The 13,589-nt window shown below is 38.8% G+C and overlaps 1 protein-coding gene across 1 annotated transcript in view; it reads left to right on the top strand.

Annotated features, from left to right (window-relative positions):
• CLIC4 (chloride intracellular channel 4) overlaps nt 1–10,528 on the top strand; it is a 64,787-nt gene extending 54,259 nt beyond the window's left edge. Inside the window, exons 5-6 of the mRNA XM_070610685.1 lie at nt 5,163–5,344; nt 6,079–10,528. Of these exons, the coding sequence (XP_070466786.1) occupies nt 5,163–5,344; nt 6,079–6,243 (347 nt within the window). The 3' untranslated portion in view covers nt 6,244–10,528. The remainder of the gene's footprint in view (nt 1–5,162; nt 5,345–6,078) is intronic.
• Nucleotides 10,529–13,589: the final 3,061 nt, after the last annotated feature.

Here is a 13,589-nt window from a genome sequence, read left to right as displayed (position 1 = left end):
GTAAGGGAGTAGATGCCTACATTATATGGTATTGTTAGTGAAAGCCAAACAGAAGGGCCAATGCTTAGATTGGGGTACAAAGTAAACAGACAAGATGTAAATAATAAAATAAAGGGAAACACTGATGAGAGAGAGAGAGATGGATAGATAAAATATATCATTCTTTTTGTAACATGTCCCAGTTGATTGGGAGTAATAGTTTGTGTCATCTTGTGAAGCGTTAAAGGAGAAATTAACGGGTAATTCCTTTTCTGGAGGTGGGTCAGGTACGACCTGTCACAGATCTCCTGTTTTTTTTCAATTCTGTGATTTCACTAGTTTACATAATTTATTAAGCTCCCAAATGTAATAATAGATAATTTATTAGTCCACTGGTATTTATAATATTCTTAAGAGATCCATCATGAGTTTAGCAGTGATGAAATCTGCCATCATATGCCCTGAGGCGTATTCCGTAATGTCTAAATTCTTATTTTTAAATGGAGGCAAGACACCTATAGGTTCTGATTAGCTCCTTTTTATTCGAGATCCATTCTCCCTCCCTACTTGTCTCCCACTGTCCCTCCCTCCGTCTCTTTCTCTGGAAAAGTATTTGGGATTAGAGGATGGTTGTTCATCATTGTTCATCATTGCAGCAAACTGAATTGCGTATTTAATCATCTTTAAATGCTCATTATCTCCCCTTGTTTTCCCGTGATGCGTTATTGGCCTTTAAAAACATTACCCTTTATTAAAACTAGCAGTAGCTTTAAAATGTAGTTTTATCCATGTAAGTGCTTATAATTTTTGTTTTCTTCATTGTGAGTTGTATGGTTTTTCTACAGCAGATACGTACTTGTTACATTGAATGCTTTCTGCCTTGTGTTTACTCATTCCGATTATACAAGTAATGACTAATGCATGCTTATTGAAAAAGTTAAAATAGTATCGAAATAAATATAATGCAATTTCAGTGCCCCTTCTTAAGCACATCCTATAACCTCTTCCCCAACAGTTAATACATATCCTTCTTTTCTCTACGTAATTTTGCAAACATTGTACATAAATGTGCCTTTATGTATATATTTACATTCAGCACTTGTCTTTTTCGTCTATTCTGTGGTAGAAATCCTTCTATATCAAAATTCAGATCTACCTTATTTTTTAGAAATGCTACCTAGTAGTCCATAATATGGATTTTTTGTTTAACTATTTCACTGTAGACTTCTAGATTGTCTCAAGTTTTTTTTATTATGACAAATGGTGCTGCCAGTGCCTGTCCTTGTGCTAGATGCCAAATAGGTCAGAAGGTTCTGTTCTGCAAAAGTCTACACCAGTTTATATTCCCACTAATGTGAACGCATTCATTTCCCCACACTTCTGACCCCAGTGTGTGTGTATGTGTGTTAATCATTTTAATTTTGCTATATTCTCATAGGTGAGAGTGTTTTGATTTTCATAATTAATTTAAAACTGATTGTATGGCCTCTATTGGACTTACTAATTTTTTTAGAGCTTTTGGAATACCCCCTTAGAGATACCAGTGTTACTACAGCAGGGGTATTGGAGAATAATAGCGCGGTTTGTTAATTGCAAAAGACAAGAAGCTGCTTTCTGATGGCCTGCTACTGCCTTCTGGTGGTTCATCTTAACATTTTCTTTGTTTTAAGCAACTTCAAATTCCTTTGTGATGGTTTGTCTTCAAAACTTAATTCTGTCTATTGAATGATTCTCTTTAGTACCTCTTGGTACTTCTGTTTTTCTTTGTTTTCTTGGTTATTCCTTACTACGCTGATCCATAAAAATTGTATCAAACCAATGCAGTATTCCTTGTTTTAATTAATATACTCTTTATTCTGACATTCTTAACAATGAAAAATCACTACCATTCTAGTTAGGTACAGCAATTCAGCTTCGTTGAAGGTGCTTTGCTTAGTCCAAAATTATAGAAAGAACAGTACTTGTAATGTTTTTCTGTTTTTTTAATTTTAGTCCACGCCTTATATCTAGGATTATAGGCATTGTGTGTTATAAACCTTGTAAATTTAGGATATTTTATTTTTCTATTGGATACATTTGAGAATTAATTCAGGAAAAGGATTAATTTAGAGCAAGTTGAAGATCATAAACTTGCTCAAACTTGCCATGCCACTCCAGTGCCGTTTGAGATATTCTGTCAGTGTTTGAATTTGGGCCATATTATCTTCTTTACAGGCCGTGATTCTGTTCATTGTAATCTGATCAAGGTACAAGTCCTCACATCAAATATGTGTTTATTCCATATTCACTGCCTTTGATGGGAAGCCTATTGAATCTTTAAGTTTGTTCTTTTACAGTACTGAGATTCTACTCCCTCCTTTTTTTTTGCTTTTTTCCTTTATTTTTTTAAAGATTTTATTTTTTTCCTTTTTCTCCCCAAAGCACCCCGGTACATAGTTGTATATTCTTCGTTGTGGCTCCTTCTAGTTGTGGCATGTGGGACGCTGCCTCAGCGTGGTTTGATGAGCAGTGCCATGTCCGCACCCAGGATTCGAACCAACGAAACAGTGGGCCACCTGCTGCGGAGCGCGCGAACTTAACCACTCAGCCACGGGACCGGCCCCTCTTCTTTCCTTTTAAGTACAACCATGAAAAGTTTTTCATCATACGCTGGACTGCTTACTAACCTAGCTATTCTCACATTGCATCTTCTTGTTAATTTATAAACTTACATTTCCGCTGACTATATGTATCACCAGTAGCTTGTATGTAATTAATAAAAGGTTATATTTATTGCCTTTATATTTTTTATTTTTAAATGGCCTGATTCCGTGTCACTTCTCCAGTTGCAACTGAGCTCTCCTACCTCCTCAGCTTTGTTTTACTGGGTCCCAGTGCCTGCTGCTTTACTGTTTTCTCTAAGAAATAAACCGGGTTGATCCTGGCTATGGCTAGAGTGACTTTTTGTTAATCAAATAGGTAGTTCTTTGATCATGTCATCTATCACTTGACATAACACTTTGCAGTTTGTTTGATATTTGCCTAAGTAAAAAATATTACCAGTTCTTCTTGACATTTTTAAATGGCTATTGTGTTCTATAGCAAAATGCAGTGCCCGCCTCATTCTCGGCTTCCCACAAAGGTAGAACTTCCAAGTACAAATATCTTCACTCATCTGACTTTGAAAGTGTCTGTTCTACAGTCTCACGTAATTTCCTTTTGAATCTTTTCCATACATTTAAGAAACTCAAAGCTTTTATACTTAATTCTTGGCCTCAGTCTGGGCCCGGTGTTGACCAAGTGTCCAATATGGGCTTAAGTCAAGTGCCGTGAATTTTAGGGGATATACAGAAGAAGCACAAGACACAGACTTCACCTTCAAAGAACACGTGGTATGGTTGGGGAAGCAAGATTAATGCGTTAATTTAATAACAAGAGTTAGAAGGAAGAAATTTCAGATTTAGTAGGCCATTAGTTTAATATAAACCAGCCCTGAATTAAAAAATTTAACAGCTTTAAAAACCTAATAGTAATAGAAGGTGCCCAAATCAAGGACTGACCATAACTCATACATTTTTAAAAGCATGTTAAAAACTACAAGTAGGTTTAAAGGGGGAAGCATTGGTAGAGGTGAGGAAGCGTGTGTCATGCACCAGCATTCACGCTGGCGATCGTGCGTGTGTGACCAGCTTTTCTGTACCACTGCCGCTCCTCAAAATGTCCACTCAGAGCCTTTTATATTTTATTCACTAGTGAATTTAACGATGCTTGGAACAAGACTTGGTCCGTAGTAGGGGCTCAATTTATCTTTTGTTAGATCTGTCCTCCTTTTTCCGTATTCGCTCGGTTTCTGAGCTCTCTTGGGTCTTGTCTCCTAAGCACGTCTGAAGTCCCTTCAGCCCTGTGATGCCTGCAGCCTCTTCCCTGGCTGAGACTCCCATCTGTTGTCTGGACTGCAGTGAAGGGACCAAGGGATGAGTGGGTGGGAGGACTTGGGAAGAGGTATTGGGTTAGGATATATTATGTTGCGGGTGAAATATCTAATAGGCAGCATGTAAAACTGCCTTTTTCTGTAAATCCAACTTTATTCAAACTTGCAAATATATGGATTGTGTCACCTCATGCTATTTGCCCTTCTTTTGTGGCCAAGTACTGTAATCATCAGCGGGGCTCATCTCTCCTGAGAGTGGGAGGGGAAGGTCGAGTCGGAAGGTGAAGGATAAGAGATAATAGATCTCTCTATTGTTATTCCATATTCCTTTCTAATGACCACTGGCCCTCTGCTGAGGGTCACTACCCTTGACTTTCCAGATAAACGGGTGGCTTTGTCCCACTTCTTCTGAATCATAATAATTATAGCATCTTAATCCATTTGGCTAAAGAGGCGGCCAGTTTAGTGTTGTAAATGACACTCTGATCTGACCTCTGTGTTTCTCATGTTACTATAAGACGGTACTGTTCTTGACTTCGTGTGTATTCTGAGATGGTGCAGCAGCTCCAGGTTTTCTGCTTGGATTGTTTGTGTTGCAGTTTAACACCTTTCGTGGTGATAAATCCACATATGTCTAGGGGAGCAGGATTTAAAATTGAGAGCAAGAATCTCTGACTCAGCAAGACTTTCTTCTCTAGATTTGAAATAATAGGTTTGCCTTTTTTTTTTTTTTGAGGCAGATTAGCCTTGAGCTAACATCTGCCGCCAATGCTCCTCTTTTTGCTGAGGAAGACTGGCCCTGAGCTAACATCCGTGCCCATCTTCCTCTACTTTATATGTGGGACGCCTACCACAGCATGGCTTCCCAAGCAGTGCCATGTCGGCATCCGGGATCCAAACCAGTGAACCCCGGGCCGCTGAAGCAGAACGTGCGCACTTAACCGCTGCGCCACTGGGCCGGCCCCTAGGTTTGCCTTTTCTCACTCATTTTTCCAGTTTAAACACAAACTGTATTGGCCCATAAAGTGTTCGTCTGTGGGGCATTTAGTTATTAACAGGTTTTAACAGATAGCACTCTTTGAAACTATCACGCTTGTTTTTATGTTTATCTGAACAAGTTTGTCTGTCTCGTCCCTGGCCCCTTGGAGAGTGAGAACCTTGTCTGTCTTGTTCTCCGGGCTTGGAGTCACACAGGGATTGACTGGCAGAGCAATGCCTCTGCTCTGGGGCTTGGGTGATTTGCCTTCTTATAGAATTCCCGTCTTTCTTTCAGCGTTGGAGAGGGGTCTCTTGAAAACCCTGCAGAAACTGGATGAGTATCTGAATTCTCCACTTCCTGATGAAATTGATGAGAACAGTATGGAGGACATTAAGTTTTCCACACGTAAATTTCTGGATGGCAATGAAATGACCTTGGCGGACTGCAACCTGCTCCCCAAACTGCACATTGTCAAGGTGGGCCTGTGTGCACGGCGCTCCCGGTGGGCTGGTGGCCTGTTTACTGAGACGGCGTTTCCTCTGTGCACAGAGTTTGGCTCGTCTTCTGACAGATGACCGGGAACCCCCCAAATAGAGTAACTTAATGCTGTTTAGGCAACAGTTGAAACACCCTACAGTTAGTTAAATGGAAAATTATGTCTTAAAATTGAGGCGTATGAGAAAGAGGAACGTCATTTATCTTTCTCTGCGACTGCAGACAAATTCAAAGATGGAACAGGTGGCTTTGAACTGGAGTTTGCTACACCAACTTATATCGTCAAATTCTGTTCTGTGATCACCTGGCTTTTTGTATTCAAGGCAAAAAATATTTATTGAGCGTTGATGGTTTGAGGCACTGTGCTAAATAGAATAGTAGTGAATGCTAGTTGTGCAATCAAGATCAAGATCAAGAAAAATAGATCTGAAATAGTGTGTATGTTTTAAAGTGTTTATCCAGTGATTGCACTCGGCCGTCTCTCTGGATGACCAAGGCAGGCTGTCCCAGCCACTGTCACTCTTCTGAATCTCTGGTGTAGTTTATAGTCCTTATCATTATTTAAAACTCTAGTTAGAATGAAGGTGACAGATTTCTTTTCAAATAGAAGTGGTTCTCAGAGAGTCACAGAATTAGTTTGCTCTAAAATCAGAGATGTGTCTGGTTTGCAAGACACGGAAAATAAATGCTCACTTTTGTTCTCTTTGTATTTCAGGTGGTGGCCAAAAAATACCGCAACTTTGATATTCCGAAAGGCATGACCGGCATCTGGAGATACTTAACTAATGCTTACAGTCGGGACGAGTTCACCAACACCTGTCCCAGCGATAAGGAGGTGGAAATAGCCTACAGTGATGTGGCCAAAAGACTCACCAAGTAAAATATCACCTACAAGACAGATAACTTCACGTCTTCCCCTGACTAAGAATACATGCTTTTCCTAACAGACTGCTCCTCTTCCTGTCTGGTAGAAATGTTACTTTGCATGAACATGCTGTTATTCCAGGTTAGGATAAGGGATAGACAGGTATAGTAGCTATCTTTAAATATACGCTCCTAAGCAGTATTATTTTAAAATTCTTTTACCCCGCCTACCTCCCCTGCCCCACGTTCTCCTCTCCTCTAATTTGGAGACACTCCATCACAAACTTCTCACTTGAGAGGTAGTTTGCCATCTCTCCAGAGCCCCCACCATTGTGTTCATCCACTGCGTGAAGATGGCAGAACTTTCAAGGTGCAATGTTTAACTGCTAAAATAGTAACCAGGACTTCATCAGTCAGCCCCAAACTCGAGTGCATAATGCATGGTACAAGGAATATTTATGTATTTTTGGAACTTTATAATACTTAGTAAGAGTGTATGAAAGGATTGCTACTGTATCAATATGCTGTGTATCAATTTCGTCTATCCTGGATTTGAGCTAAAGGGTGTCACCACCCCAGAAGGGAGCCTTCTACAGAAAGTCACTACAGATTTTGCTATTTCACTTTGTATGTGGATTTTTACTTTTGCCTAAAAGCATTTATCCTTCATACCAGTTATAACATCTCATACTATGTAGAAGCTGAAAGTTTGGAGGGAAGTCTGATAGTCTCAAGCGTTTTACCACGTAAGAGAAACCAGTGGGCCCCTGGTACTCTGCCTACAGTGTTGTCTCTTCTCTGTATTTTGCCCAGTGCCATTTATTTGGAACATTATTGCTTTCTTCCTTTATTTTCAAAAGCTCCTTTTTAGGTAAGCATAGACCTTGCTATTTGTTGATCTTTCAAGCAACACTACATAAACTGATATTTAATTTAGCGATAGCAGTGCAATGATTAGTAGTGTAAAAATTAGCACAGAGATTAACCTAAGGAATGTAGGGTGGGTTTGTCAAAATATCAAGTAGAATTTTGTTTCTAAAGCCTGTTTAATGTTGATAATCTAAAGAACGCATTATCCTTCCTATATTAAAACCAAGATAAAACGCACAGATTACCAGTTGTCCCTTTTCACCCCCATTTACAGTTAGATTTTGGGTACAGGATGGTTCACTCTTTTTGGACTAAATTATAGTTGTTATGGTGAGTACATATTTGCCACAGTTTTGCCTAATCTCCATCATTGCACTTCCTTCAATTAACCTTTTCTGCAGCCACACTGAGGAGCACACTCTGCATGTCTGTCTCTTTTGTCAGTTGAAGCCCCAACCCAGGAGTTATTTGTGCTCTTAACAAGGGAGGAGGAACTTGGTGAGAACAAAGCAAAGGTTTGCCATGTATTTATTCATTTTTTAAAAAATGGGACTTTCTAAGTACTGCTCCAAAGACTGCAGTTGTGACTATAATAAGTTTTGGTAATTTTTTTATGCCTAACTTGTTTAAGAAGTGCTATTTCTCATAGGCTGTTTTTGAAAATTTTAAGTGTATTGCTTTAAAACAGCCACGTTTTCCCCCTTCGATACGCTAACATTAGTAAGCACTGGCTTTATGGAAGCAGCCTGGTTTTTATAAGCGTGCTGCATTTTTTTTTTAACCTATCAGTAATTAGCTTGGTATAGAAAGACTTAAAAAAGCTTCGAATTGTATCCATTTGGCTCAGGGAGATTGTTTTTTGCTTTACCTTTCTTTGAACTCCTTATTGCTGATCTAAAGTTTGAGCACCCACCCTTTTGTGATTAAATATTGGATGATGATTTATCTGGTTCCAGGAAGAAGCAGCATCAGGTTATCTGTTGAGAAATCCCGTTAGCAGTAGCGTCAGTGGGGTCAGCGGGGGAGAATGTCACGTCTGCCCCAGCAGGCAGGCAGCCATCCTCACTTCGCACCTACTTTTTAAATAGTGTAACTTGGCACTGAGATGATGTTGAACTTGCTTCATAGCATAGAGTATGAAAAAGATTCCAGAGAAGGGACGTCTGATCCTTGAGGTGAACGGTGGCCTAAGTGCTGCAGAGAAGAGGCCTAAGGAGGAGAGGGCTACATTCCTCAAAATCGGCGGAAACATTCTGGACCTCAGTTGTGAGGTATTTTCACTTTAGTAATGGAGAAATTAGCACAGAGATTAACCTAAGGCATGTAGGGTGGGTTTGTGAAAATATCACATAGAATTTTGTTTCTAAAGCATATTTAATGTGGATAATCTAAAGAATGCATTTACATTTATTCTCTTTATTGCCTTTTTAACTTAGCCCATTGATTATACTTGGCTGTGTCTCTGGATGTCCACGGAAGGCAAATCTGTCTGTTATGATTTTGATGATGAAGGGAGAATTATTTTTCTCTGTAGAAAGACAGATCTTATTACTTTATCAGAGAAGTTAGTCAAATGAAATTGAGATTGGGTAATGGACGGAAAGCTAGTGGGAAGGATGGGCCTAGAACCTCTTTATTTTACCCCATCTTATACTTGTGGAAAGCTCATAGCTTAAAATCTTGGGAGATTTGGGACATAAAAGTTTTCATGGCGATTCATGTAGTGTATGGGTTGACATCATGGAAATCATCTGACATCATTTCTACAACTACTGAGTCATTTCCCCCTTCACTTAAACAAACCCCTTCTGTTCCACTTCAACAAGGAGATTCGAGTCTGAATGGAAGCCGTCACTGTTTTCCAGGGGGTTCTGAGAAATTTTTGTGTTCAACAGTTGGAAAGCTCTCTACTATTCCAGTTGATATAACTTCCTTTTTTTTTTTTTCAATGTAGATGAAGATTTTCTATACAGTTCTGTTAGCATCTTTTACTAAGATTGTTGACTTTTGTGATAAAGTTCACATCAGATCTTATTTCTTGGTAACTTTGGCTTACACAACGTATCTTTAAACTCTTGAGAAATCTGTATACAATTAAGAGATTTCTAACATTTATTCTTACACTAAGTTAAACAACTTGATAGAATTTAGACATTTCTACTTCTGTTGAGTTTTGAATCTTTCCAGAGTTGCCTGTAGATAGCTTTTATTTCTGTGCATTTAAAATATCCTTTAGAAAATATCTATAAGGTAAAAATGAGAAGAAATAGAATGTATTTTTTCATGAACATTTGATACGCATTTCATCAAGTTTATTGATTAACCAATTTCTTACACTGGTTATAATCAGTATTTGATTCAAAGAGAGGGAAGCATTCATTATTGACATACTCTGTGGGCTTTTTTATTCCATCCTTTAGAACCTGTCAAGGTTGGGGCTGTCAAAATTATATTTTTATCATGGGAAAAGATTTCAACTCCCCAAGTCATAATGTTGAACAGAATTGGAGCGTTTTCTTTAGAATTACTTGAAAAGGCAAATGAAAGCTTATTATAGAATGCTTGTATTTTCTTTTCTCTCTCTGGAACCAGTATATTGCTGGCAGCTATTGTATTAAAAAAAATAAAGTATATTTTCACTATCATAAAAGGTTCTTTTTTCCCCCCTTCATGAAAATAAATAACAACTTGGGGTAAAAATGTTTTATTTGAGACTACTTTTTTTCCACGAGTGGGTGAGTCAGCATATTTAGTAGATTAAAGGAGAAAAGCTATATGATCACTTCAACAGGTACATAAAATAGTTTATAAAAATCTTAATGATACTCATTCTTAGCAAAACAAGACCAGAGGTAAAATTTTTTTAACCTGATAAAGACATCTGCCAGGAACGTACAGCAAATTTCATGTATAAATAGGAAACAGAAGCCTCTCATTAAAGTCAGGAGTAAGACAAGAATGCCCTCCATCACAGGTATTATCTGGCTACTTTGCACAGCTACTTTATTAGCAGCATCCTAGCCAAAGCAGTAAAATCAGTAAAAAAAAAAAAAAAAAGAAAAAGAAAAAAAAGAGAGAGTGGAAAAGAAGTGACCAAATGGTTGCTCTTTGCAGATGATGCATATACATAGAAGAAACCCAAAATAACCTACTAGAAATAAAAAGAAAATTCAGCCAGATTACTAGATACAAGATTGAGGAACAAAAATCAATATAATTACTATGCACTAGTGTTAACCATGTTAAAAATTAATCGATAAACTAGTATTGTTTTCTTCGGGAGGAAAATGGGTAGGAAATTGTCAATGTATACTTGAGCTTTTAGAAATTTGTAACATATATTACCTGTTCTAAAAAATAAAGTGTGCTTTCAAAGATAAACTGTAAGTTACTGAGGATCAAATCTAATAAAGAAAAAGTACAAAGTGTTATCTAAGGACTTAATGGAAATCTGCTCAATGAATAGGTATACCATGTTCATGGATGGAGAGATTAAAAACATAAGAATTTCAATTCTGTCTCAAGTAACTTATAAATTCAATTTTCTAACAAAATCCTAGTAGGTTTTTTTGGGAACTAGATAAGTGGATTTTAGACAGTCATATGGAACAATTGTGACCCCCAAGTATATCGAGTGGGGGAGGGAAAGAAAAGAAACTTGCCCAACAAGATATAAAGACTTAAAAGCTTACAGTAATTGATGGGTGAGGAATAGCTGCACAACACTCCTGCTGCAACTACCAGAAAAAACTGGTTTAAAACACCAAAATAACATTTTTAAACATCTGAAAACTGTGGAAGCAGTATGGACCAAATGAATTGAATTTCAGAGGAAGGCGGCTTTCTGAGGTGGACTGGCCATTTCCCTCCCTAGGGGCATTTGCTGGTTCTGGGATGGAACTGAGGGTTGGGTTTGACCCTTGCAGAGGGGACTCTACTGGAGAAAAGAAAGTCCCATTGATTTAGGGCACCCTGGAAACCCAAGACCCCAAACACGTGGCTGGTTTTCTCACAGGACATTTGCTGAACTCCCGAGCTGCACATGGCATGCTCAGAGCTGAGCCCGGGCTTCCAAAAGGCAGGTGAAATCTCCCGCAGTCTCAGTACTTAGAGACAAACTAGATGGAGGGGCTTCCCCAAACAGCAGCTTCCTGGTTGCCTGGCACTGGGGGTGGGAGGGAGAATTGACTGCAAACAGGCATTAGGGATCTTCTTGGGACAATGGAACTAAATACCGATATTAGATGAGGGTTTGGTATCGAGAATATATAAAGAATTTTTACAACTCAATAAAAGAAGACAACCCAGTTTGTAAAAATGAGCAAGGATTGGAATAGAATTTCTCCAGAGAAGCTATACAAATGGCCAATAAACACAAAAGAAGCTTACCATTATTAATCGTTAGGAAAGTGTAAATCAAAAACACCAAAACGCCCTCTAGGATGGCTGTAATCAAGAAGACAGACACTTTGTGAGCGTTGGCAGTGATGTGGAGAAGTTAAAACTCATGCATTGCTAGTGGCGGTGTAAAATGGTGCAGCTGCTTTGGAAAACAGTTTGGCAGTTCCTCAAAAAGGTAAATACAGAGCTACCGTATGACCTAGCAATTCCACTTCTAGGTTTATAACTAGGAGAACTGAAAACTTAGGTTCAGTCATCTTGTACATGGATGCTCATGGCATCATTATTCATAATTGCCAAAAAATGGAAACAACCCAAATATCCATCAACTGATGAATGGATAAACCAAATATATTCTATATAATAGAATACTATCCAGCCATTGAAAAGTATGGATACAAGATACAATGTGAATGAACCTTGAAACATTCTGCTCCGTGAGAGAAGCCAGACACCAAAGGCCACATGTTGTGTGATTCCATTTATATGAAATGCCCAGAATAGGCAAGTGTATTGAGACAGCAGATTAGTGGTTTCCAGGAGCTGCGGGAGGAGGGCATGGGGAGTGACTGCTGGTGAGTACAGGGGCTTTTTGGAGTGACGAAAATGGAATTAGATAATGGCAATGATAGCCCAACTTTGTGAATATACTAAAACCCACTGAAGTGTATACCTTAGAAAGGTGAACTGTATGGTGTGTAAATTATATCTCAATTTATACAATTTGTACAAATTCTGCCTTGCTAGAGTTCTGGATAATCAATGTATTAAGTTGGTTGGCAAAGTTAGTGATGTGGATTTCCTTTGTGTTTGAATTGAAGTTCAATTTAAATGTCATCCAAAATATATCCTTAAAAGGGAAAAAGGAAAAAAAGAATTGTGCTAATTGTTGCTCAACTCTATAAATTTACTAAAAGTCATTCCATTTTGTTCACTTAAAATGGTTGAATTCTACAGCTTTTAAATTATATCTCAGTAAAGCTTTTCTTTTTTAAAAAAAAGCTGAAAAGGGGCCACTCCGTGGCCGAGTGGTTAAGTTCACGTGCTCTGCTGCGGCGGCCCAGGGTTCGGATCCTGGGTGCGGACATGGCACCACTCGTCAGGCCACATTGAGGCGGCGTCCCACATCCCACAACTAGAAAGACCTGCAACTAAGATATACAACTGTGTACAGGGCGGGTTTGGGGAGATATGGCTACAGTTGTTAGCCCAGGTGCCAATCCTTAAAAAAAAAAAAAAATGCTAAAATGGGGGGCTGGCCTTGCGGCCGAGTGGTTAAGTTCACACGCTCTGCTTTGGAGGCCCAGGGTTTCGCCGGTTCGAATCCTGGGCATGGACATGGCACTGCTCATCAGGCCATGCTGAGGTGGCGTCCTACATGCCACAACTAGAAGGACTGACAACTAAAATATACAACTATGTACTGGGGGGCTTTGGGAGAAAAAGGAAAAATAAAATCTTTAAAAATAAAAGCTAAAAAGGACAAATCTGAAATTAAGAATTCATTGCAAGAGTTTAACAGCAGAATGGACACAGCAGAAGATATGATTAGTGCTTGAAGGTAGGTCAGCAGAAAAAATCCAAACTGAAGCAAAGAGACTAAAAAGAATGCAAAAACAAAACAACAAAAAAACAAAAGTACAACAAGAAGAGTGTAAGAGACCCGTGGAATGCAGTCTAAAGATATGTGTAATTGAAGTCCCAGATGGAAAGGGAACGGGGCAGAAGCAACATTAGATGAAGTAATGGCTGAGAATTTCCTGCCACTGTTGACAGACATCAACCCACAGATTCATAAACTTAGTGAACGCTATATGGAATAAAAACAAACCACACCTGAGAATGTCATTATCAAACGGCTGAAGACCAAGACAGAAAATCCTGAAGATGCCAGAGAGGACACACAACCTTTGAAGGGGCGATAATGAAACCAAAGGCTGACTTTTCAGGAGAAACGTCGGAAACCAGGAGACAGGGAAATCTTCACAGTGCTGGAAAAAAAAGTCTGCCAACCTAGAGTTCCAGACTTAGTGAAAATATTCTCAAAAGCAAAGGTAAAAGAAAGGCATTTTCAGACAGACAAAAGCTGAG

This window comes from Equus przewalskii, chromosome 2, assembly GCF_037783145.1.
Source record: "Equus przewalskii isolate Varuska chromosome 2, EquPr2, whole genome shotgun sequence".
NCBI classification, from domain to species: domain Eukaryota; kingdom Metazoa; phylum Chordata; class Mammalia; order Perissodactyla; family Equidae; genus Equus; species Equus przewalskii.
This window is presented reverse-complemented; position numbering and strand designations above follow the sequence as displayed.